Consider the following 26,754-nt stretch of genomic DNA (forward strand, 5'->3'; position numbering starts at 1 on the left):
CAGCGATGGAATTGGTTTCAAAGCCGAACACGACAGCTTTAGCGTGGGAGCATTTGTTGTAAAAGAGTAGCAAGTAAACGCAGCAATACAACAAACCTGCATCGGCACTAAAACATAATCACCCAATGCAGTTTCCCCAGCTGGTAAATAAACAACTGGGCTGTCTTCGTCTTCCCGACAGTGGACAATCACTGGAGCGTTTAATCTGCCAGACTAAACTAGCAACAGATTTACATATGGCCTGTTGACGCATCTGTTCTGATTCAAATCAAGTGCTTTTGTTGTTAGTTTGCTCTTTTGTTTATAAAACCATCAGTTTTATGAGAAATATTTTTGGAAGGGCAGTTTTGTTTACAGAGACTTCATAATCTACTTTATTTATGTTTTTTGGTTGTTTATTTATTTTAGATGTTTAAAATGTCTTCAAGTGTTAAATATTATTTAGAAATGAAAGGTAATTGATCTTGAGACGGTGTTGATTAGTTAAAATGGTCTCTAAACAACAATATTATTGTTTATGGCAATAATTTCTGGGACATTTTGTCATTGTGACAGGCCTGGTCACAGATAATACTTGACCTTCTGCTTCATAAACCCAGATGTTTGATCACCAGAATAATGTTCATGATCTTAAAACGACAACAGAAATCAGGAGTCAGGTTTTTATCACTCCAAAACTGCATATTTCAAAATGCCTTTTTGTGAATCCCAATATGTGGAATAGCATCGGGACATCCCTGATTTAAATGACCTTCCCAATGACAGCTGTCAATAGACTGTCCTGTTAATTCAAGGTTCTTTGTTGCTGATGTTAGTTGAGGTTTAAAGGGCTCATATAAATTTCTCCTGGTAATTTTATGAAAGGCTGTTTCAAACACGTTATACCACCTGTCTTAAAGTGTGCTTTTTATAAATTCATAAACTCTGTTCAGTTCTTCACCTTCAGATCCCTTTTTTAAATGATTAGGATAGCATGCATTGAAAGCTGTTTTAATGTAATGCACATTATTTAATGTGGTTTGTACCAATGTACTGGTGTGCCCTCTTCTTCTCCCCTTGCCTAATGTCGCCATGCTAACTGTACAACCTTTGAATCATGTTATTGAATTTACTCATTTCCTTTTCTTCTACCACATTGTGTTGAGTGTTCCAGTTAGTTGAGGATTGTCAGTAATACACCAAACCGAAGCCAAACCTTCTGTTTGCTTCTCTGTTTTTACTCTCTTTGTGTGTATATATATTTATGTGTAAATAACATGAGTTGGTGTTTGGTTGTGGGTGAATATTATGCATAAAGGTGTGTTATTATGCATTGTTCACTTTTATTTTTCCTCCCTCCCTTCCTGTATTGGGCCTTTCATTTACAGAGATAGTAAACCAGTTGAATGCCCTCAGCTGCTTACATGGGGATGGGGATGATGATGATGATGGTGGTGGTGGAGGTGGTGGAGGTGGTATTCCCAAGCGAGCACGCAAAGCAACAGCTAAGCCTGCTGCTTCCTCCCAAGGTCTTTTTTCACCTTTCTTTCACCCCAACTCATCTTCTCATCTGTTCTTTTCTTTCAATTACCTGTGAACTCAATTTGACCTCTACCCAACCATTACATATTTATTTCTATGTATATGTTTAGTTATTGAAAACACAGTTGAATTTCTGTTTGGTTCCAACCCCACCTTCCCAAACAACTCCTTGATCCTCGTCGTCATTGGTGTTGTGGTCGTGTTGTGATCATGTGATAATAAAGTTTATTTTGCCTCATTTCTTGTCCTGTACATCGTGTTTTAAAGATCAGTAAACATCAGTTGGTGTTCATTCTTTTGGTTCCTTATGTTGTTGACATTGTGACCCTGCCCTTTCTTTTACTGCATTTGGAAGTGAACCAATGTAGGTTAATTGGGTGCTGGTTACTTGGTCCCTTTACCATTTTGTACCTTTCCAGACTTATTCAGATACAAAATGAGGCCCTCAGGATGTTTTGTACTGACCACCATCACTTTTGTGCCTGTTGGTTGGACTTTTTGCCATAGACAGTTTAAAGTCAATTTAGATATTTTGATCACAGTCTAGGTCTAAGAAAATGTGCATTTATGATTCTAAATCCACGTTTATTATATCCAGTGGATAAATAAATTCACTGGATTATGATTTTTCAGTCAATATCCACCAGCAGGAGGTTGTTTAGAGTTACTTTGTTTTGATCAAGGATACCTGTCTGTCATATTTTCTAATGCCTGGTTCACACAACAGAATTTATTGGTTGATTTTAATTGATTTTCAAAACCTGAGATACCCCACACATGAAGATGGAAAATCGTAGATATAACAGGTTCGGTCCTACAGTGTGGCGTCCAGCCACACGACAAGCACAACACACCACAAAGCAGGAATATCTTAAAGGAGTATCTTAAGAGCCATCATGATGATTGGGGCATGTCATGAGGAGAAGATCGGTCAGAAAACGGCATAAATATCCTGCCGTGTGAACCAGGCATTAGACTCAACTCCCACAAGGAGTCAGAACCAGAATGAATGAAAACAGGATTCAATATTTGTTTCAGAAAATGACATATAAAAAATAACTTCTTACTATTATTTCCATAATTCATTAAAAGCACTTAACTACCTGGAGAAATACAAATTGGCGGTGTGAATTGGTGAAGGACCAGATTTACTTTGAGCCAGATTTAACATACCTAATTAAGTCCGTTTTTTCTTCAGTATGAGTAAGTATGAGTTGTTTTGTCCTATTTTTAAAAAAAAAGAACAAAGAAAATTTCTTCTCACGATCTTTGTGGTCTTTGCTAGTAGCTCACGAAAAACACTGTTGTCTAATTTCAGTTGTTTGCATAGTAAATGGCCACAAAGCCGCTAGCAATCGTAAATATATATAAAACCTTTTGACACAACTTGCACTTACTCAGGCCTGAAATAGACCAAGTAGGAGAGCACCAGTATGAGAAGAGATGAAGTCCTGCATCTCTTATCAGTTACCTCCACTTCACACTGCCACACTACATATAGACATATAGGCTCCACACAGCACTTTCTTCCTCATTCAGATTTTCACAAAGCTCTCAGCAGTGCTTCTTGGCATCTACTTCAGACACATTTACGATCTTTTCAAACCAGCACACACCCCTGCCGCCTGGGAACAAGCTACAATGAGTATGATTAAGACAAAGTGGACAAGCCTTTGAGATCTCCAGTAAGGATCTCCATAGAAACTCTCTGCTTTCTCCAGTCTCCCACAAGACCCCGCCATACCGCATAACTTTTCCCAGAATGCCACTGTTATAACATGCACTGCAGTGAGGGAGCTGAGAAAAACAGAAGTTCAGGCAGCGGTCCCCTAAAAGAGGGTGTACTTCTGGTTTTTCTTCTCATGGTTCACTCCAAGTGCAGATTTTGGATACTTGCGTTTTTGGATGTTTGTTTATTGTGCTGTTCTGTGTTCTCATGCTTTTTGGCTTTGTGGTTTCTGTGTTTTTTAAATGTCCTTCTCTTGGAATTCAACAGAACTGATCAACAAGCTGAACTTCCTGGAAGATGAGGATCAGGACACTTCTCCTGCCATGACTTCCAATCCCTTCGATGACCCTGATGGTGGCCTTCAACCCTATCCCTTTAACCCGTTTGGTGAACTGGATCAGGAAGGTATGTGCAGCACCTGACGGTAACAGGACCTGTTTGAGTTTATGACGATGGTTAAGCATTGATCATAATGTTGACTAGTTTTAAGAAAAGATGCACCAATCAGCTTTGCTGATACTAGTTTTATCACAATATGAGCACAGCTTGAAATTTATATATTTTGTAGCTTTTATGTTGTGAGCGTTCATTAATTTTTTATATTCAGAGCAGAGGCGACTTCATGCCACACGTGAGAGCGGGTGTTGCAAAACAGGGTTTTATTAACATTTCAAATCAGGGAAAATGATGACGGCATCGTATATTAGCGGTTAGCTTTACTAAAAGTGCAGTCGCTACGTGTCCTCCTTAGAGAATCTAGAGCCTCGCCTTAACTGCCAACATTTCTGAATCCCGCATGTCTCATGCGAGTCTGGAAAGAATGCTTCTATCTGATGTCTTCCAGAATAAATCGTAGACTTGTCTGGACAAGTTGGAGAAAGAAGTTTGCTTTTAAATTGCTACTTACATGCTTGTGCTTAGTCAGACTTGATTTTAAACACCTCACTAATACTGAAAGTAGCTAAAATAACCATACGTTTTCTCCTGTGAGTAGCATCTTCTACACTGAAGAGAGTTATCTGCGCTACCAGGTAGTGCTGATAACTTTTACTTATACTCACTGGAAAAAGATCAGATTTTTGGGTTTCTGACCAGAATAAATCTGTGTTGGAGGGTAAGCCATACATGTCAGAGGGTTAAAATGCACATACCATTTGCAGAGCACCACAAAAGGCTTTGAGACAGCTAAAGTCAGTCAGTGAAGGGAATATTTTTGTCTGGCCACATGATAGCCAGGTGTGTTGGGCTGCCTTTGTTTTAAAAAAAAAAACTTAAACACATCAGCATCGTTGCTTCTTTTCTGTTTAAGTTGATTTTGATGCTTAGTGTAAACTCCTAAATTTTGAGTTAATACATGTATCTGTCATGTCCATAACGTCTTAAACCCTTTTAGAAATGTTATATTTTGCACATTATTTGCAAGAACTGGAAATAATTTCCCCAGTTTGTTAGAAAATGCTTCTTCCTTTGTTTTCCACATGAACCAATTTAAAATATTAACATATAATGAAGGTAATGCATTAGAGGGGTTGGATGTATATTGTCGGGCATTGGATTTCTTAAGGGAAAGCAAAATAAATGTGCACACATAATAGACACTAGCTGAGCAACCAAGTATGTAATGCTTAGCTAGTTCCCAAGATAGACTGCAGTCAGATTTGTTTTCTTGCTGTCTGTCGTCTGGCTCTGTACTTGCTAACAAAGCTCTTGTCAAGTCTGGTGAAAGACGTGTTTATGCAGCCAGTTCTCTCATCCTTATCAAACAGAGCCCCCTCCCCAGCCGGCTTTAAGGCCGCGGGTTGATGAGGACTCCTATGACTACAACGACTCAAATCCGTTCAGTGAGCCGGATGGACTGGAGACCCGTTCAGCTCCTGGGAACCCATTTGATGAGCCCGACCAGGACATGGAGCTCCAACCAGACCCAGAACCTCCCAGGCCCAAGCAAACGAAAGGAGTACGGCCAGTCGACATGAGCAAGTACCTGTATGCTGACACCCCTCACAATGAGGAAGATGAGCTTGATGAGTAAGACCTTTAAGTCTTTAGCAATAGTTTTTTTTTTTCTACATTTGATATTCCTAGTCTGCAGAATTGAGTTTAAGGTTGTTTTCGGTTATATTTTTTAAAATGTACTTTCATTTCATTTCATCCTGCTGATATAGCTGTAGGGTAACTAGCTTGTTTACCAGTAGCATGCCAAGCTCTATAGGAAACCCTCTTTAGTTGTAGCCATGGCACACACCCCGCCCCCCCTCCCAAAAAGCAGAGTAAAGTGAGGAAGCAGCTCTTTCAACGGGAACAAGGCCTCTGTTGTTTCAGTGCATTCTTCAACTTTGTCTCTCTTTTTCTTCTCTCTTGGCCTCCATCCCACCTATCAACATCTTGCATTATACTTTCACTCTTCGCCATTCTTCTAAACTTCTTTCTGAGACCCCCCTCCATATCTTTTGGAGACCATTGTACCAAGTCACTAAAATAATTCATTATTATTGGTAATCACAATAATATGTTTATGCAATGGTTATTTCAGAACAAACACATACATACAAACCAAATGTAACACAAGAGGAAAATTCAGAGGGGAGTGACACATTTAAACCATCGTTAGCTACTAAAAGGCGCACGAAGGCAAAAATAAAGCTTGGAAGATCAAAGAAAGACACGGTGAGCTTTTAAACAAGTGGATCTTAACTTGTCTGTTGATTTGAGTGGACAACATTTCTTAGATGGTTCTGTAGGGTCAGTTCATCATTATCTCTGGCTTTCTCATTTAGCTCTTTTCTTCCTTCTCTTCAGGCTCCTTGCACTGAGCGGCAAAAGCTCAAAGAAGGCGTCCCATCGCGACGTCATCAGAAGCAAACCACGACAAAGTGTTTGCCGCTTGTGTTTTCACGTTTCAGAGGTCGTCAGGAAAAATAAATTCCAGCATTTTTTTAACGTTTCTCAAAGTTCACACTCTAGGTCTGAGACGGGCTCTGAGATGTTCAGTTTAACACACAGAATTATTATAGAATGATTGTCCACCTTAAAGATGTTTTGCGTATTTAACGCTACAATAGATTCAACACATGATAAATATGCTAAATAATAGATTTCAAGTGCTTAAAATGTACATAATGTTTTAGCCATTCTGCTCTTTATTAAGTAAAAGGAATAATAAGCTGAGTTTGGCTGGTTAGTTAAGCTGCTATTTCACCGCTGCTCGATGCTTGACATCTGTAGCTATAAAACACCATGATAATAAGAGTGGCTCTCCGGTTGTTTCAACACCACAACTATCTTTGTTTTTCATGATTGCAAATATTTCTACTCAGCCATGTTTGTCTTTTAAGTAAGAGAGACGTGTAGGAGCTGTCTTTTAACCCACTGATGGGCAAAAGGCAGACACATTTAGGGTAAGGCCACACTGCTCTTTTCTGTGCTATATTTAGCTGGAGAATAATCTAGTCATTCTTACCTTCAGGTAGCGCTAATAGTATGAAGGAATTGTTTCAGTCAGTCAGTCATTTTCCATAAGCTGGTGCCTATCTCCAGCAGTCTATGTGCGAGAGGCGGGGTACACCCTGGACAGGTCGCCAGTCCATCACAGGGCAATACACAACCAACCATGCACACACACATTCATACACCTAAGGGCAATTTAGAGCGACCAATTAACCTAACAGGCATGTCTTTGGACTGTGGGAGGAAGCCAGAGTACCTGGTGAGAACCCACGCATGCACGGGGAGAACATGCAAACTCCATGCAGAAAGACCCCTGGCCGGGAATCGAACCCAGGACCTTCTTGCTGCAAGGCAACAGTGCTACCAACTGCGCCACCGTGCAGCCATGACTTTTTAAAATCTTGCCTAGGCCCATGCCTAAAAACAGGCTCGACTAGTGGCTAGGTAAAGGTACGAGAACATCTGATGGCTCCTCAGCAGGTTTTTATGACAAAATCTCAAGTCTTTCAGCAAATTTCTTTCTGCCGCGATCATTCTGTAGTACTGCTCAGCGAGATGTTTTAAAGATAGCCGATGACCTTTCCAGAAGAGTGTCCGTGACTGAACTGTAAATGTGAACCTCTCGGCTGTGGCTGTAGAGCAAAGCTGTAGAGCAAAGCTGTAGAGCAAAAGCAAAGCTGTCAGACAGATAGCTATGTTTTTTTTAACGCCACTCAGTTGTCAAAATACAGACAGTTTATTGACTGCAATGTCTCTTTTTTTCTTGCTTTTGCATCAAGAGCTGTTTTCTGCAGAATAGAAAGTTCAGGAGGGCACACATTGTTTTGACTGAAGCCCTTTCGCTTGTCTTTTAGTCTGTGCTGGCTGGTTAAAGCTTGTCTATAGGCCTGACTGCCTTTCTTTACGTTTCTTCACTTGTTTATACTTGTCAGAGTTTATCGTTTTGCTTTTATATTGACACAGAGTTAGCTCTAAATGACCATACCCGCTCAGTCAATTTCTTCTTTCTTACTCTGTCACCCCCACCTTCCCTATCCAGTTCTCTTGTATGTTTAGGGCTGCAAATGACATGTTGAATGAATGTCTTAAGGCTGTGCCCCTGCTTTCAGTGTCACAAGCATGCCGGCATATTGGTAACATCTCAGTGTGTTTTGTTGCATGCTTGTGAATGTGTGCATGCTCTCCTGTTCGTGGCCATCTGTCAGTAGTCCACCCTGGGTAGTAAGGATATGAGGTCACACAGCCCTGACCTCAGTGCACCTGCTTCTTCTATTATCTTACTACTTGTGTGTGCTCTTCATTGTACGGCACTAAACCTTTGTTATTTTGTAGCAATATCTTTCTTTTCAATAATGTCTTCAAAGATTTCGATTATCCCTCTATGATTCTTCATTGAATATGTCCACGTTTGATAAACCGATGTTATGTTTCATCTCTGATGCTTGTATTTAAATTCTTACATTTTTAAAAAGGGACAATGATGCATGGTTTTCAAAATCTGTGACAAGTAAAAATCTAGAGTGTGGCATACATTTGCCCTCCTGAGGTGATCCTTTGTTGAATCACCTTTTGCTGCAGTTACATCTGCATGTCCTTTGGGATATGTCTCTAGCAGCTTTCTGCATTTAAAAATGAAAAGTTTGCCTGTTCTTCCAAGCCAAAACTGCTATAATCTGCAGCCTTGAAGTGTCAAAAGGTTTTTCTTCCAGGATTGCCCCTCCATCCGCCTTCCCATCAATTCTGATCAGTCTCCAAGACCCTGCTAAATAAAAGCATCTCTACAGTTTAAATCTTCCAAAACCATGTTTTTCTGTCAGGGTGTTCAGGATGATGAGCAGCGTGAGTTTTCTGCCACATATCTGGCATTTGGCATGTTGGCCAAAAAGTTCTGGCCTTGTCTGACCAGAGCACTTTCTTCCACCTGTTTGCTGTGTCCCCTACATGAGTTGTGGCCAATGTTTCTTTCACCAATGGCTACTTTCCTGCCAGAACAAACAGATTTGCAAAGTGAAATACTAATGAACTACTAATATTGTCAAATAGTTTCTCCGACCTGATCACTGATGATCTCAAACAAAGCTCTGAGGCGTTTACAGAACATCTATAATTATATGGAGTTTAAATTAGACACAGGGAGATCATTTAGGGTGAGAGTAAATGAAACTGAATTCAACGTATGCCACATTTCTATGATTGTTTTCTTGTCTTTCCTTTAAATGTGAAAAATAAATTATTATCAGTTGATTTTTAAACTTGAGAAAGTTATTCTGGTGACTGTTTGACAAACCTTTGCACTTTTTCTTGATATAAATGTTAACCCAAATGTTCTATTTCCATCTGTTTTTGGCTTTGGAGAAAATTGTAGAGACATTGAAAAAGCAAGGCTGTAATTGTCTGGGTAATGACTCTCCTTTATCATCTTACACTTTCAGATCCAATCCATTTTATGAGCCAAGGACATCAAGCCCAGCACGTCCACCTGCCGGCAGCCCCTCTCCTGATGTTGGCAGTAACCAGAAGAGGAGGGCTCCTCCACCCCCGAGTATCAGCACAGGTCTGGGCCCCAGTCCACCAACCTCCAAACCCAGCTCTGGCCCAGATGGGGAGAGAGCCCAGCCCGTCGGTCCCAGCCCACTGGCAGCAGTGTTTGGGAGAGAGCTGACCTCCTCTTCCCCAAAGGTGAGCTTGCTTCACTTTGACGCCAAGAAACCTGAGTTGGTTCAATGACAGTTCGCAGACCCCTCAAACAAAGAAAAACAAATGAAATAAATGCTAAATAGGAAAAGGCTTAAACAAAAGGTTCACAATTTGACAGTAAGTTTAGAGAAACAGCATAGGAGCTCTAAAGGTTCTGTTTGTTAGAAATACGCCTGCCAGTGTTTTGGCCTAATTAAGTCTGAGCATTAGATTAAGCTCCTTTTCATCATGATAAGTCAGGGCAACAATATAAACTAAAAATGTTAGAAGGAGCTTTGGACTGAATTTATAAACAGCCTAAAAGCAAAAGCTCTGGTTTCATTAAACGGACGTGTCCACTAGTGAAGGCTCACTCTCTAGTTTTATCATCTAAATTGAACACTTAAAGTTTGTCCGAAACTTAAATCAGAACCATTTCATAAGTTCTGATCATAAAACCTGGAAGATTGTGTTTGTGCTACAGCTGAATTAGAAATAAACATTTGCTTGCACCTTTGGTCTTATTACAGTCATACGTCACTGTGAGTTGCATGGAAAAAATTTGACTTTGTTTGCATCCCCCGAATAACTACCTTACTGTATATAGTTTATCACTGACTGACCTTGTTAATGCTACTACCCCACACAGACCACCATTAACCCAAACCGCCAAGAATTGCAAAATTGTAGGATTCGTGAGAATTCTTGGTATTTTGCAAATATCCGGGTCCAGTCTGTGACACCGTAAGATTCAGTTACGACACAGGGCCGATAGCCAAAGATAAATCGTGATATTTGGCTTGATATTCACGAATATAGGAATTCAGTACCGTTTACAGGAATCTGAAAAGAAAAGTGCACAAACGTTAGGAATCAGTTAACAATATGCAGAATGCATCTAAGAATCAGGTACGATTAATTACTATTAGTTGCAATTCTTGACAATTTTCCATCACGATGTAATAAGAATTGATGACTGACTAGCAGGAGGGAATATTATTTGAATGATGGCTGTTGATGTTTAAAATGTTTTGACTGAAGTAGAATAAGATTTACCTTTTTTATTAGTTATTTTCCTTATTTCAAATTTTTTATTTTATTCCAAGTGCCTAGGTGAGATTTGGGCAGGTTTAGGGGTAAAATGGCCTTGAATGGTCAAGGCACTACTTCACGATTGAGTTAAGAACACATAGGAATGCCTTTGAATCAGTTAGGAATCAGTTATGATACCTAAGAATGAACTAGGAAATTATCAGGAATTTGTTGGGGATTTGGGAGTTCTGCACCAAAATTTTGAACAGCTCAAAACCTTTGCCACAAATTCCAGATGGCTTAAGGACAAGAGAACTGACGAAGAATAAGCAGCATCACATTTGCATTCGGAGTCAGTGGAGGGTTCTGTGACATTAGCCCACTTTTGATGTCTAATCTAGTGACACATTTTGAAGCATCCTTCAGTTTATCAGTGGAGCAATGTTTCTGTTGGTTTGTGCTGCCGTGACTTTTTCACCATAGGTCTCCGCTCTAGCTGTCTTACTGTTTCTCAATGTGGATCATCTCTGGCTGGATGTGTCATTAAAAGTCAAGGACTTGTGTTTGTATGTTTGCAATGGCGTGTCCCCCTCCAGTGGTCCTTATATGACTTTTTTCCACATACACAATCTCATATTTCTGCTCATAAAACTCGCCAGCTTCTCATTTGTTATTTGTAGGTTTTTGTTCATTGGGGTGTTTTTTTTATATGTTTATTTATTTATTTAAATTAGTTGAATCATGGCTGGCTCTAATTAAATGGCTGATGGTCACACACTCACGGCCGGAGTCACACCACTGGTGGGGAATGATTGGCTGTGGGTGTGGAAAGGAGTGGAGGTTAAAACTGTGTGTGAGTGTAGGGGCTCAATGAACCTTTTTGCTGGTTTAAACACCGGGGGCTTAACTACAGCAGAGCGATCACAAGGGGGTGTTGACCCCCTGTGCACACACTCACACAAGCACAGTACAGTTACTTACACGTGTGTCCCTCCTCCCTCTGCAGTTGGCTAGTTGACTGTTTTAGTGTAGCTGAGCGGTGATGCTGGCTGTCCGTGTAATTATGGCACAGCGCCTTTATCGCCCAGCTGCAGTTGCCTGTGACCATGGGTGAGGGGCCCTAAACCACTTTAATTACCCAGAGCCAGTGGCCTGTGGTGGACCACACTTCGCCAAGAGATGCCTCTGACTCTGGAGCTTTCAGGGAGGGAGGAGTGGGGGGATATACACAGAAAGAAATGTGAGCGGGGACGGAATCTGTGGAAGACGGTGAAGATCAGAGGGGAACAATGGGAGGAAAAGGAAGAAGATGGCCACATTATTTCACACAGAGGGATATGATGTTCACAGTAAGCAGAGGTAGGCCTATGGGGTTTGTTGACACATATAGCAGATGTGAATAGGCTTTCCATTCTTATTCACACCAAGTGCAGTGATATACACATGGCACAGCCTGCAAATGGGCTGAGAGATGACCTTTGAATGTATGAAGTCAGAAAGGATTAAGAGGAGACATTCACCACTACGAGAGGCCAAGAAGAAACCGACACATTCCATTTTAAGCGTGCACCGGGTATAAATGTACGCTTCCGCGTGTATGTGTGCTTGATTCCTGTTCTTACAGTTTGTTGAGGGCTTCAGGCTCAGTTCAGTAAACACATTCTTGTGGAGTTATAACCTGAACCTGTATGATGAGTTTAAGGTGTGATTTAATGTAGGTTTATTTTTACAGGCTATTAACTAGGGTAAAATGATGTGAGGAACTGTGACAAATGCACTTAATGTCATCTCAGAGGAGGAGTAGAAATTTATATTGAAAGCTACAGCTTCCAGTTTAACATTTACAGCCCCCAGTGACACATTTTGAAACATCCTTCCGAAGATCCCTGTGTGTGGCCATATCTTTGCTAATCAAATGAGATTTTCATGTTTTACGTGTGCGTGTAACGCTGCACGTCATATTTAAACTCCATCCAATCTTACCAAGCTTGGACCGATTTGCAACGAAAGTGAAGTGTCCACTCAGAGCCCATAAATACTTGGCAGTGCCACTTTTCAGATTTTTTTTTCTTTGGAAAAACTTCATGTATCATTTTCCTAACAACTTCCCAATTATGTATTATTCAACTTTGTGATAATTACATATTGACCCCACCATCCACACCTACCAGAGAAAAGATGTACTGAAGTTTGTGATTGTAATGTGACATGTGGAGTACATTCATAGTAAATGCTTTTATAAAACCAATGCAGGCTTGTCTGTAGTTTAACAACACTATTACAAATTAGCTCTTTTAACACAAAGAATTTTGCATTGCTGATTCTGTTGATGACCTTGTGTTTATATTCTTTAAGCATGCAGCAGGAAGAATATTAATGTCTACTGAATATTTTTGTACAGTGTATTGCGGTATGTTTACATCTGCTACACTCCGCAGTAATTCAGGGGCCTTTCTGCCACTCAGTGGGGCTCTTAATGAGACTTATGTAATGAAATTCTGTGAATGAACTCTTCTTTTCTCTTGTCTTTCTTGAACAGATGTTTCATTACCTTTGTCTAAGATGCTTTATCCGCCTTGTCATTGCATTAGAACAACCCACTTCAGTGCCAGTCTGTGACAAATCGGTATGCCTGCATGACATTTGGCATGAGCCGAATCAATCTATATATAAATGAGATGTATATATTAAATTCTGAAAACAGCTTGCAGTTCTGGACTTTCTCCCATGCAACACACATTCAGCTTTAGCAGTTGATGTTTGTGTGAAGCTACTTACTTGTGTTAGTGGCCATGTACATTCTCGCAGTAAATTAATTGAGTAAAATAATAGACAATTTGTTTGTATTAAAAATATTGACAAATTAAACACCTAACCGTTGCTCAATGAAATATTAAACAGAATGGCAGAAGGCCACTTTTTGTTTTGTGCAGCTAAGGTTGATCTCCGACTTGTGGAAAGTGATACTTGAAGCTGTCAACAGACAGTTCACATCTTCATGCCAGCCTGCCCGTCCGTTGTCCTGTCTGAGAGATACGGATCCTCGAATGTGTCAAGTTCAGGATTTATGAAAGAGCTGGAGGGATGAAAATGTCTGTGGGATTAATGTAAATGAACGAAGGGAGTTCCTGTTGGGCGGGCTGGGAGCTCTGTCTGGTCGGATTCAGTCCATCTCTTCTCCGTGGAGCTGATTTCTTCCCTCCATGTAATTCAGTTATCCCCTGCTCCTCCTTTTGTTTTATCTCCGTCTCTATTCCGTAGTCAGACCGTTCTACACTTAGATGCTCTTATCTTTGGATTTTCATCAGGTTTCCGCTTCATGAATTATTTGCCTTATTTTCATATAGAGAAAAGTTAAAAGTTCTCAAAAGTTTCACGTACAATTCTCTATCTTAATTTACTTATAAAACCGTAGAAGTCGGATATTTGTTGTTCTGGAGTTGCTTGTATAATACAGTATCCTTGACAATAGGGCATCATTGCTAGTTCATTAAATTCATTTGCCTAATTTTAATTCCAATAGCCTAAAACACATACAGTCAAGTTTATTTTTATGTCCCATCAACACACTTTGGCTTTCCAGGAGTGAAAATTTAAACCAATAGCAGCAATATGTTTTCAGTTGTAGGGCTTCTTTAATTACTAATGTTAATCAAAGGGTTCAAATGAGAGTTTTGTGGGCTGTGAGAGCTCCTGCGCCGGGGGGTGGCAGAGGCCAGAGCCTCCCTTCCTCTCCCAGACTGTGTTTTCCCACAACCCCCTCCAGTTCAAATTGCCTCCAAATTGAAATTAAAGTATATTAACATTATTTAATTGAGTTCGCAGAAGGCTGGGATATTTCTTAATTAGCTTTTGCTAAGGTTTGCAGCAGGAGAGGACCATATACATACTGTGAGGTGTTTCTGAGGTTACCGTGACGACTGAGGGATGAGGACAGGAGGAAGCTCAAGAGACGAGGACAGTCATCTCTCGTCTTCTGATCTGTGCCCGTTCCATGGTCGCTCCTCTCGTTATCATTTTATTCAATCCAAAGTTATTCCATCTTGAGATAACTTTGACGAACCTTTTAAAGGTCATACATTTAATACTTAGTGAAAGTGGGTCATGTTATGAACATGTTATGTCTCTTTTCAAGATCGATTTTCAGTCACTTAAATTTAAAAGCTGTGTCTGTCCTGTTTTTAAACGTCACATTAGCAAATACTGGTGTTTCAATTTTCTCTAATGAGGAGCCACTGATTCCTGGTTATGCTGTCGACCCTGTGGTCTTGATTCCTTATACCTTGAAGTATTTTTATTTTACTATCGTATAACAGAAATAGGGAGGTTCTGTTTTTTTTTGTTATAATGTATCGCAAGGTTTTAAAAGCTTCAAAACCGCTAAAATGTGGTATCAATTTGCTTCTTCTGTTTTTAAAGTGCTTTTAATGAGATGCTACAGAAGGTGACAGTTGCTGCGCACTGCCTAGCAGTTGGCTGAAAAAAATGCAGCTATACTTTTTCCCTGTTTTGGAAATATTTTGTGGGTCACAAAAAATGCATGAATTCATGTTGTGGAAACTAAAAGAACTGTGGTTGGCTTGTGGGACTCCTGAGGCGGCTGACGGGTACCGTGGGGCCAAGCGTGCTGCGGCCCGGGCTGTGGCAGAGGCAAAAACCCGGGCCTGGGAGGAGTTCGGTGAGGCCATGGAGAAGGACTACCGGTTGGCCTTGAAGCAATTCTGGCAAACCGTCCGGCGCCTCAGGAGGGGGAAGCAGTGCTTCACCAACACTGTTTATAGTGGGGGTGGGGGGCTGCTGACCTCGACTGGGGACATTATCGGGCAGGGGAAGGAGTACTTTGAGGATCTCCTCTGGATCCTCAAAGTACTCCTTCTGGATCCCCTCTGGTCCCCCTTCATAAGAAGGGGGACCAGAGGGTGTGTTCTAACTACAGGGGGATCACACTCCTCAGCCTCCCTGGTAAGGCCTACGCCAGGGTATTGGAGAGGAGAGTCCGGCCGATAGTCGAACCTCGGCTTCAGGAGGAGCAGTGTGGTTTTCGTCCCGGCCGTGGAACACTGGACCAGCTCTATACCCTCTACAGGGTACTCGAGGGTTCATGGGAGTTTGCCCAACCGGTCCACATGTGTTTTGTGGACCTGGAGAAGACATTCGACTGTGTCCCTCGTGATGCCCTGTGCTCCAGGAGTATGGAGTCGGGGCCCTTTATTAGGGGCCATCCGGTCCCTGTACGAGCGGAGCAGGAGTTTGGTTCGCATTGCCGGCACTAAGTCGGACCTGTGCCCAGTGCATGTTGGACTCCAGCAGGGCTGCCCTTTGTCACCGGTCCTGTTCATAACTTTTATGGACAGGATTTCTAGACGCAGCCAAGGGCCAGAAGGGGTCTGGTTTGGGGACCAGAGGATTTCATCTCTTCTTTTTGCAGATGACGTGGTCCTGCTGGCCCCCTCTAGCCAAGACCTACAGCATGCACAGTGGCGGTTCACAGCCGAGTGGGAAGCGGCTGGGATGAAGATCAGCTCCTCCAAGTCCGAGGCCATTGTTCTCGACCGGAAAAGGGTGGCTTGTCCTCTTCAGGTTGGAGGGGAGTTCCTGCCTCAAGTGGAGGAGTTTAAGTATCTCGGGGTCTTGTTCACGAGTGGGGGAAAAATGGAGCGGGAGATCAACAGACGGATCGGTGCGGCTGCCGCAGTAATGGGGGCACTGTGCCGGTCCGTTGTTTTGAAGAGAGAGCTGAGCCGAAAAGCAAAGCTCTCAATTTACCGGTCGGTCTACGTTCCTACCCTCACCTATGGCCATGAACTTTGGGTCATGACCGAAAGAACGAGATCACGGATACAAGCGGCTGAAACGAGCTTCCTCCGTAGGGTGGCCGGGCACTCCCTTAGAGATAGGGTGAGGAGCTCGGCCATCCGGGAGGGGCTCGGAGTAGAGCAGCTGCTCCTCCACATCGAGAGGAACCTGTTGAGGTGGCTCGGGCATCTATACCGGATGCCTCCTGGACGCCTTCCTCGGGAGGTGTTCCAGGCACGTCCCACCGGGAGGAGGTCCAGGGACGGTCCAGGACACACTGGAGGGACTATGTCTCTCGGCTGGCCTGGGAACGCCTTGGGCTCCCCCTGGAGGAGCTGGAGGAGGTGTCTGGGGAGAGGGACGTCTGGGCGTCTATGCTGAGTCTGCTGCCCCCGCGACCCGGTCCCGGATAAGCGGAAGACGACGAGTACGAAACTAAAAGAGCCTCCCTCATCTTTCTTCTTAAAGTAATTCTGTTTTAAAAACTCCATTAGGACAGCTAACAGTCATGTCTCTTAAGCAGTAAACTATATACATGCTAACCAAGCAGCCCGACTATTTGACATTTACATAATTTATGACCACTATGTAATTTAACATTTTATGTTGCATTTTTGTTTTCATTTTCGTAATATCATGACCCTGTGAAACGGTGTCTTATACTTTCAAACCCTGGCAGCAGTATTAAAAAAATGGGCAGTGTAGTCCATTTCTTAGACCAAAGCAAAGAGGCCTCTTTGGCTTTCTGTGGCCACGTTAGCCTTTCCATAAGCTGTGTAATATTAGGAGAATAATCCTTGAGAGGACTAAGGCTGCATCATTACCTCTCAAAGTCTGCTTTTTCCCAGTGTCGGACCCCTCCACAACCCTTATTTGCTGTGTGTGAGTGGTCTGTCATTGGATCTTGTGGGAGAGCAGAGACATGGTTTCCTCTCCGATGCTGTTTAGGCCCAATCATAGGGCTTCCTTTGGATGTTTCAGGCTGAGGGCATTTCTGTCATCAGGTTAGTAGAACGGCACAAGGCATCACCAACTTCTACTCAGTCTCAGCTATTTTAGTTGGGGTGGGGGGTGGGTGTTTTCCCCCACAAGTTTGAAAGGAATATTTGTGTACTTTTTTCTGCTGTTCTGTGAATTTCAACTCAGATTTAACTGTGAATAAATATTTAGATCTTTAATATTTTACAAACTGTTTAGAGAGGCAGTTGTGACCTCAAATATACAGCAGATCTTGTCTTAGAGAGGCACCAATATTTGTTGGAAAACTTAAAAACCATTTAGATTTTACAATGTTGTGATGAATGGACATGCTGCTGTCCATTGCATGGACTTACATGCCTTGTGAGGGATATGCTTTGATACCCTGACTGTAATGCGGCTATCATTTCTGCACCTATTTCCTCTGTTGGGTGCATGTCGAGTTCACAAGTTAAGCACCGCAAATAGCTCTCTCTCCTCAGCACCCGCTCCGACTTCCGCAAAGCGCCTCTTGTAATCTGTCTTTAGTAAGTCCTCCTTAGTTTTATCTGCCAAGGATTACCTCACAAGCTGCAAGCAGGAGAGAACGAGAAAGACGCAAAGCGCGAGTGGAAGGGAGAAAGAAATGAAAGCAAGTCAAACAGAAAACGATGAAGATGGAAGAAAATAAAAACAAATCACTGTGTAATCTCTAAAAGAAAGAGACCTGGCTGGAGTTAAAGGGAGGTTTCCCTCGCCACTCATTTAGAGAGGGAATTGACTAATCCCCCCATGATTGATGTCTGCTATGAGAGGCTCTATAGCAGGCTAATAGGGCTTATGAGGATGACCAGAAAGTCCTCTGTGTGTGTGCGTTGCCTCTGTGTGTGTATATGAATAAACCAGACCTTTTTGTCTTGTGGGTCCTTCCATCCACTGACCACAGAGGCCTCGGGTTTGAATGACATAGCAGCCCAAGCAGGGGTAACTTTATCTTAATCTGGGCTTAATCTGCCCCAGTTCTCCAGGTGTGTGTGGTTTTAAACCAAGAAGGATCCAGAGTTTTGGGGTGAAGTTTAAGAGGGCTTTGGGTGAAGAGAGAAGCCCGAGCACTTGAAAAGTCCTTGGACCTCCAGTCTTCTCGAGACCCCCCGCACATTCAAAAACCAGCTCTCATTTAGTTCTGCCAATCCTCCTAGCCATCTGTGAGTGGCCCTCAGTTCATTTCTAATTGGATTAACCCAATCATACTGCACCATTTAAAAAGACCTGCAAATTATTTGATGAATAAGCTTTTGATATGGATTTTCAAATGTGTGCAAGTGTTTAAGAGTATGAGTGGCCACATATTTAACTTTGGAGTGTGATGGAGGAAACTAGAATGAGTTAAGACATTAACTCCTTTTTTAAAGCCTCCCTATATCCCCCTGTGTTAGATCGCCACATTGTGCTAATTGGAACAATTGGAAAAGCTCAATTTTAGTTTTTATCCTGACTACATGATCATGAGTAGCAGCATTCTTTAATATTTAGGAATTCTGCTTAGAGTTGAGTTGATCTACCAAATATTTGACCATGCAGTCCTATCAGCTCATAGATACAAAGATATAGCAATAAAAATCTTCTGCAGTGCAGATTCCCACACCAGCTGCTATCCCAGCAAAGACTGTGTGGAAGATTAAAATGTACCCTGGTTATTTTACCCCCTGCTTTTAAAACAATGTTCTAGCTCAGCAGATTAAATGAATGTTAACAAAACCAAAAGGATGCTCATTTGTTCCCCTGGTGAACCCCTCAGTATGTACTTGGGTTATTTAGCCTAACGCACTTTTTCATAGTACCACCTCAGTAAATATGTTTTAGTACCATCTTTTGACAGGCATTTGTGTCATAAAACGGTGAAAAGAGAGAAAAAGCATTCTCATGCATTGACACGAGAACATTTAAATGTAGAATTATTAGTGTTATTATGAGTTCTGTTATTACTCGGGTAATTTGGTACATTTCCAAGTTGTAAAAATGAACAAAGATCCCTAGAAGTGGGAAAGTCGAAGGTTTCTCACCAGCTCTTAACACAAAATCCAATATGGCTGCCATGCATATAAAAGTATGTGCCTTTTTGACGATTTGTACCAAATTAAATCTTTCACACAGTGCTAACGTACCTCCTTCAGTGAGCATGTTTTTACAATGTTAGAGCGTAAAAATGTTTCTAATCTCATAAGCCTGGAGCGTGTCCATTTTCAAACCGGAAACTAAACTGACTTCAGACGACTTTAAATAAAACCCAGCCTAAAGAGCAGCCATTATTGTTCCTGGCTTGTTTACATTTACCTTCCAGATAATTACTACCAACATTTCCTCCTAGTACTGCTAAAGGCAGCCCAAGTACCACAGATTGAGAGCCATGAGATCAAACAATGCCCTTCAATAACATGATTAGTAAGTGAAAATCGTCTGCTCTTTGCCAAAGTTGGTTAGTGTTATGCTACTGAATAGAAACAGCTAGAGATGGAGGTAGGGAGTAGTTTTAGATGATTTTTGGACCATGATGATATATTCATTAGTGTTTCCTCAGGGCCTAATCCAGCACCCATACACACTGCCAATAACAGGATTTTTATTTGTATTGATTCCTGTTTCTGCTCTTTATGAAAGCTCCTGCCGTACATCCTGAGTTCTCTCCGCTTATGTACAATTCTTCCCCACCTCATCCTCGTCCTTCAGTGTGTGTGTGTGTGTGCGTGTGTGTGTGTTGATGCATGTGTATTCTGATCAGGAGTCAAAGGGGTGACTTGGTAATTATGTTCATTTTAATTGGCTGTGCTATCATCTCCCTCATCACTTGGGCGCCCAGGCTGCACTGGACAATGGCAGTATGTGGTGTGAGGGGGTTTAGTGGCTGCTCTGTTAAGACCCTCCTCCCGCCCCTGCCCTACACACACATGCATCTTCTTTACCTTCAGAACATAATTCCTGAAGTGGCCTCAGCGGCATTGTTATCGCCACGTCTGATCTCCGACTCCATTGCACCACTAATTTGTTTGTGTAGGACTGCAGTTAAAGGAGATTAATGCGATATAAATTTATGACAGTAGCTCCTCCTAAATTTCCTGTTATTTGAAGTGTCATTCTAATTTTGGAAAAGCTGGTTGAGATTAAATCTGGAGGGTCTACAACACAAAGGTGACAAGATTGGCCCAGAAGGAGCGTGAAATGTCATCTTCTGATTACAAGGCAGCATACGGAAAAGAAAAATTAAAGATTTTAACCATCATCGAGGTTTCTCCCATGTCATTTTTCCGGCTCTCACAGCGTCCTACCTGCATAATGATGGAGCTGCATAAGGTAATTTACAGAAGCATGAGTTTGGTTAATGGGGCTGCTTTTGTTTACATCACAAGCTAAAGCCACATTTTATGTCTCATGTTGCCCCTGCATTATATGTTAGATGAGCAGGTAAGCAGCTGGGCACACTCCATGCCAACACAGGCAATTCTTGTGCCTCTGGTCTAGTTGAACTGTCACTGCATGTTGTTTTTATTAACTGGTTAATGCCTTTAAACTAGAATACAGTAGAAGGACTATGATCTTGAAAAAATAAACTGCTTTTTGTTGTTGCATTTTACACCTGTCTGAAGTCTGTCATATAAAGCCTATTGTGAATCTTCATCTAATCCACACAGGTTCAAAATGATGACCGCTAGCTAAGCATTCTCTAGTGGTCAAGCCTAACCTGGACTACTTTAAACACATGCCTTGTCATTGAGACCATGTGGCTCAGTCTTTGTTTCCTTTGACCTTAAAGCTTCTCCCCAGAAGGAAATCAGCATTTCAAGCTTGACTTATTGAACCTTTATGTTATGTCATCATTTCAACCTGGAGAAGGAATGATTCAGATTTGTCATTGAAAGCCCAGATTCAACCATTTTGCAGGCCAACACATGTAAATATGTATTATTTCCCCTGTTAACACACCTAAAAACATTAAACTTGACTTCGCTTAACATCTGCATGTACGGTCCCATTAATGCGCACTCACTTTCCCTTCCGACCGACTTTGGCAGGAAAGCCCCCTCCTCTCTGTGATTATGGCCGTAAAGCGTTATTTCCTTGGTTGTTAATGTGTATTATTTTTCACGCTACGTTCGCTCCCCTCTCCTGTTCCATCCTCCCACTCCTCGTTTCCTTATTGTTCCATGCACTCCACATCTCCATTTACATAATTGAACTTTTGATTAGGCTTCGTTCCATCCCCTCTGCCTCTCGTGGAGCCAATGAATGAAATCAGACGCACAATTTCATGGGTAAGATGACATGAGGTGATCATCCTCTGTTTTTTTCCTCCTAATATGAGGACGTCAGACCTATAAAGCTAAGTTTAAACTAAGTGCTTGTTTTGATTGAAGGAGCAATAAAATAAATACTTAGGTAGGTCCGAGTCAGCAAATTAAAAGCATTTTTTATTAGCAGCAGGGACAATAATGAATATTTTCAAGTGTTTGAGTTTAAATCTGGTGTGTTTAAGAGTCCTGTATAACCTACGGTAATCCATTAAAGGGATTGTCTTAATGTTGTACAATGCCTGTCCAAATATTTGAACCACCCTCCTCAGACCTATTGTCATTTAAAGCAATGTGTGTTTATATACACTTTGCAGGATGTCGCTGTGTAGATGGGCTTTTTCTTCGTGCGTTTCTTCGTTTTTTTGCTCTAGGCTGCCTTGAGCGGATTACAAGTTTTAAAGAGTATGAGATTCAACACCTCCTCAAATCTGACACTCTGACACTGCTTAGAAGGCTCGAAAGTGAGATTGGAAAGACATGGAAGCTCTTGTCTCTGCACGGAGTCGTGGGTTTATGTCATTGGTTTGAGGCCAGTTAAGTTTCCATTGAAGCGTCATGCCCCAGAGGGAGAAACAAAGCTGGCACTTAAAACGTTTGACTTGTATCTTTTTTATGTCTCCAAAAGGCCAGTTTCAGCCGCTCCAGTGCTTTAAACTCCTTTAGCTGCGTGTTTCTCTGTTAAACTCTGTTTATATTTGTCCATCTTTGTCTCGACCTGCAGGACAGTCGGGCGTAGCTTCTTACAACGAACTCGGTCAAACTTTATTCCTGATGTAAAGAGCTAGATGTGAAAGAGTACCCTTAACTTAACGGTTTCCTGAAAGTTTCAGATGTGTCTCTGCTTTAACACACCAAATGTATGGCTCTTTACCAGGCCTGTGCATACCGAGGAAGTCATTCAGCCATTTGGTTCAGGACCAAGGACACCTAAAAGTTGCAGGACACCGGCCCTTGAGGTCTGGAGTTCCCCCCACCCCTTTGTGTTAGTAGGTGGGCAGCAAGGGAACATTGGAAAAATGGTAAAAAGGTCAAATAGTAGTAGCCAAGAAGCCTTGGTCAGAAAATCTCCTAAACTGCAGCTCTTACATTGTGTTCCCTGTCTGCAGTGGTCAGTATCTACCAGAAGGAAGGAATGTATGGAGAACTGGCAACAGAGCAGCCGAGGCTCATTCATACATCTAGGGTATAAGAGCCGACCCATGTGGTCCAGTCTAACAGACTAGCTACTGGAACTCAAATTGCTGACGTCAATGGTGTGTCTGATAGAAATGTGTCAGAATACACAGTGTTGCTACATGGCTGCAGATGCTAGTCACAATGTTATGTCTAATCAGTGAATCTCTATTTAATTTGGCCCTTGGATGCATAGTACATTAACAGTGTAGTCAGTTTTTAAGGCAGCATCTAATAATTAAGTTGATGCTGCCAACTCATTTCAAAATGTTTAATGGAAATTGTGTTCAAAAGTTATAAGAGATCAAATTTGTTTGTTCTTGTGGTGTATGTGTTGACTTTTAGGCTCGGCCCCTTTGGGACTTGCCTAGGTGCACATTACAAGCAAATCATACGTAACATGGCTTCAGCATCTATGAACAACTAATCCAAGCGAATTACCTGCTGCGTTTAAGACATTGACTGTTCCTAACTTTTCAACAGAACCTCACATTGAAAGTTCTGACCTACTCCTTTAAAGTTTGCTAATTTACTTCATAATGTTTCACCTGATTCACTTTGTCTTCTTATCTTGCAGCATGTTACACCTTCTTCAAAAACTAAAATCACTTTTTTTCCAGACAGGAGAAATCCTCCTAATACCAGGACCAAGAGGAAGTCCAACACTTCCATCACTAGCTTTCTTCCTATCTACTCATTCCGACTGTATGAGCTTAACTTGCCGCTCCCACACCCACCTTTTTCTCTCTCTAACCTCCCTTTTTCCTTCTCCAGTTTTTTTCCCTCCCTTTCTTTGCCCCCTTAGATGTATGTTGTTGACACTGAGGCATCAGGAATAATGGAATCTCTTGTCAGAGGCTTGTATTTTCTGCCCAGGCTGTTAGGGCTGTGTATAATATTAGCAGCGGAGGAGGAAGAGGGGAGGTTATGTACCACTGATAGTAATGAAGGATGCCTTTTCATTTTTTAATATGGGACGTTTGTGGGCCGAGGCAATGCTTTCCGCTAATCCTACCCTCGAGCCGAGCTAGCTACATGGAGGCATCAGTGTTACGCACACACTCAGTGACATTCACACAGCCCGATAAAACACAAACACACACACTCACATATAATGCATGCACCTTCCTTTAGGCGAGACAGCGGTCTGTTTGATAAGTCAGGGTGCATTTGTGCTCCTCATGAAAATTTTACTCTCGCTGTGTTTGTGTCTTAAGGAAATGCACCCTGTTCCTGTTGCAGATGATATGGTTATTTGTTTAATATTTGATAAATTTGCAGGCTTGGCCGACTAGCTGCTGCATTTTGTAAACCTTTATCAGAACAGCGTGTAATGGAACAGTCTGCAATGCAGATTGAGAAAAATACAGCATTCATAAGACTGATGAATAGTCTCTGTCACAGGTTAGATAGGGTGTCATAGAAAAAGTAGTTATGCCTATTTAGACAAAAATGGCAGCAACAGTTAGTATACACTTGCTTAACTTTGTTGGTAAACATGTTATCAAATCATTTTTCTATACAGCCTCAGAAAATGATCCATGCTTATGGAAACTTTTTAATTTTGTCCTGTTACTTCCACAAACTTAATTGTAATTCAATGGGATTTTATGGGCTAAACCAAAAAAAAGTAGTGCATTCGCACACTAACCTACTCTAACACTTAAAGGAGACATGATTTTTATGTTTCTTTAAATAACAGCAGTACAATAATTGATTACTTAATCAATTTGTACACATTACACAGAACTTTCCAATAAAGGTAGAATTATTAATGTTATTTATAATATCCCTTTTTCATTCTTTATGTATTTCAATCGAATCTATGTATTTATTTCTAAGTTTCTCTATCATTGTCTATTATATACAGTATGTATTTACAGCATACTTACCAAGATCAGTCTTGTACAGCCAGGGGGAGTATTTTCCCCCTCACAGCCAGGTCGGGTCAAAACCTGTCCCCCGGTTATGTGTCGGTTTCTGCTGCTTATAAGGGCGGGGCTTGAACCCCGCATACGGAGCAGAAGAGTTATGACTGCTACTCATAGGAGATTGAGGGCTGCTATGGCCACAGCTTTGGAGGCATAAAATGCAGATATTTGAGCCTGCTTTTCAGGTGGTTGCAAAACAAGCTCTGCCACAATCTGTGTTTACTGGCTGGAGTGTGTGTTCACCAGGTGGTGAAAAAGTTCAAGGGGTATAAAAACAGGTACATTTTGTATGTTTTTTTTTTTTTTTTTAGCTGTTCATTTTTGTTTTTTATTTGCTCAGACTTGGAAACTTGCCTGTAAGAAAGTAATGCCTAATCTGTGTTTTTCTTTTGTTGTTTTTCTATGTTTTCTTTTCTACTGGCAGCGCTATTAGGGTGTATTTGAAAGTGTGTCTGTGTTTCCTGCCGGCTAGGATGCAGGGTCTGCAGCACTGGAGTGTGCTGTGTGTCTAATTGCTTTAATAGCACCTGGTCTCTAATCCCAGGTAATTAGAGCGCTCAAATTAGACAGCTACTTTCAACCGTCACTTGAAAAAGCAGGATGAGGAGGCCTGGAGGAAGACCCCTCCACATTGAAGCTCTCATTTTATTCACACACAGAGCCCAGTGAAACAGTGGGAACAGAGGGATACAGATTCAAACACATTTTGTGTAGAGCTTGAGCCTATATTTACAAAATGTACTTATTTATTTATTGTTTTAGGTCTTCGATTGTAAATATAGATTCATTTCGTCACATTGACTTCTCTCTGTCTCCACTCATAGTAATTCTGACCTTGTTATAATCGTTACTGACTTTCTCACTTCTCCGTTCTTTCTGTATTTTTGTCGGAGCCTCCTAAAACGTGTTTGAAGAAGCTGTGGTGAAAGGTTAAGGCCCCCTTTTAAAGATGAGCCGGAAATGTCAAGTGTCTGGCCCTCAGGCTCCCGCTACCGTCTCCCTGTACTAAGACTGCCACAGGGATCTGCATCACTAACACACACACAGACACACACACACACACACACACTCTCTGATAGGAAGGTTAGGAATTACTGTTACTGATGTCCTCTAGTCTCTTCCATTTGTTTTGGCTTTTATGGCGTCTTGGCTGGCTTCAGGCTCGTGGTCAAAGGTCAAACTGTAACGATGGCTGAAAAATTTAGGAACTTGTAGACTTGTTGTTGCACAACTCCATTAGTTCTTCCACTGACATTTTAAATGAGTAATGTTTCATTACCTTAAGACCTGTCAGAATCAATATTTGTCAAACATAATCTTGTTGTTGTCTATAAAAAGTCGTGCAAATTATGTCATTTAGGCTAATAAGAGAATCAATGTCTGTTTTTTCCTTTCTACAACACATCCAAACAATCAAACAGGCAGCAAATATTAAATGTTATATTAAATCTTAGTTCTCTTAAGAAGTTTCATTTTCTGGTCATGTAATAGCGAAAGGATGCCAACAGAGGGGGTTAGTCAGCTTCAGCAACCTGTGTTGGGGAGCAGGGTCCCAGCCAGACAGATTGTGGTGATCATTAGGCCTCAACTGTGGGGCTTTAAACTGGATTAAATGTTTTCAGTGCTCAATATATTGTGATTTGATCAGTTCATTCCTATAAAGATTGCAATTATTGTACAGCAAAAACATCGTGAGGAGGATAGAGTACTAGTAGATTTATTCAGGTTAAAGTAACGCTTCTAGTAATTCTTTGTAGATGTAATAAAAGTTCTCAGAGACAACAACCAAATGTATTGTGCCACGCAGCTGTCCTATGTGTTAAATATTCCCTTGGCCTTGGTGTAGACATACCTTGCACAGTTTTTAATCTCTCACTATTGCTTTTAAATTAAGCCCTCCATCATGTCTGTAATGTTTCTCCAGAATGATCAGAGAGCATTTGCACCTATCAGCCTTCCTGTAACTAGATTAGTAAATATTCATTTGAATCATCAGAGTAGCATCAGCTGTCGGAAGAAGACTATTGTCTGCACAATACCAAGGATTTGTTGGATTTGGAGTCCAGGAGAGGACCGGCTTTTTATGGCGAAGGCGTTCAACACAGATAAGGCTTCAAAGGCGAAGCTAATTAATAAGATGTTTACA

The 26,754-nt window shown here is 41.5% G+C and overlaps 1 protein-coding gene across 8 annotated transcripts in view; it reads left to right on the plus strand.

Annotated features, from left to right (window-relative positions):
* ehbp1 (EH domain binding protein 1) overlaps positions 1-26,754 on the plus strand; it is a 175,073-nt gene that overhangs the window by 53,629 nt on the left and 94,690 nt on the right. For 6 of the 8 annotated variants that reach the window (XM_047350685.1, XM_047350683.1, XM_047350687.1 and 3 more), the window contains exons 8-11: positions 1,368-1,508; positions 3,518-3,655; positions 5,017-5,278; positions 9,130-9,376. In XM_047350685.1, coding sequence (XP_047206641.1) covers positions 1,368-1,508; positions 3,518-3,655; positions 5,017-5,278; positions 9,130-9,376 — 788 coding nt within the window. The remainder of the gene's footprint in view (positions 1-1,367; positions 1,509-3,517; positions 3,656-5,016; positions 5,279-9,129; positions 9,377-26,754) is intronic. The other 2 variants (XM_047350689.1, XM_047350691.1) reach the window with 1 other exon arrangement.

Source organism: Girardinichthys multiradiatus, chromosome 22, assembly GCF_021462225.1.
Source record: "Girardinichthys multiradiatus isolate DD_20200921_A chromosome 22, DD_fGirMul_XY1, whole genome shotgun sequence".
In the NCBI taxonomy this organism is placed as follows: Eukaryota; Metazoa; Chordata; class Actinopteri; order Cyprinodontiformes; family Goodeidae; genus Girardinichthys; species Girardinichthys multiradiatus.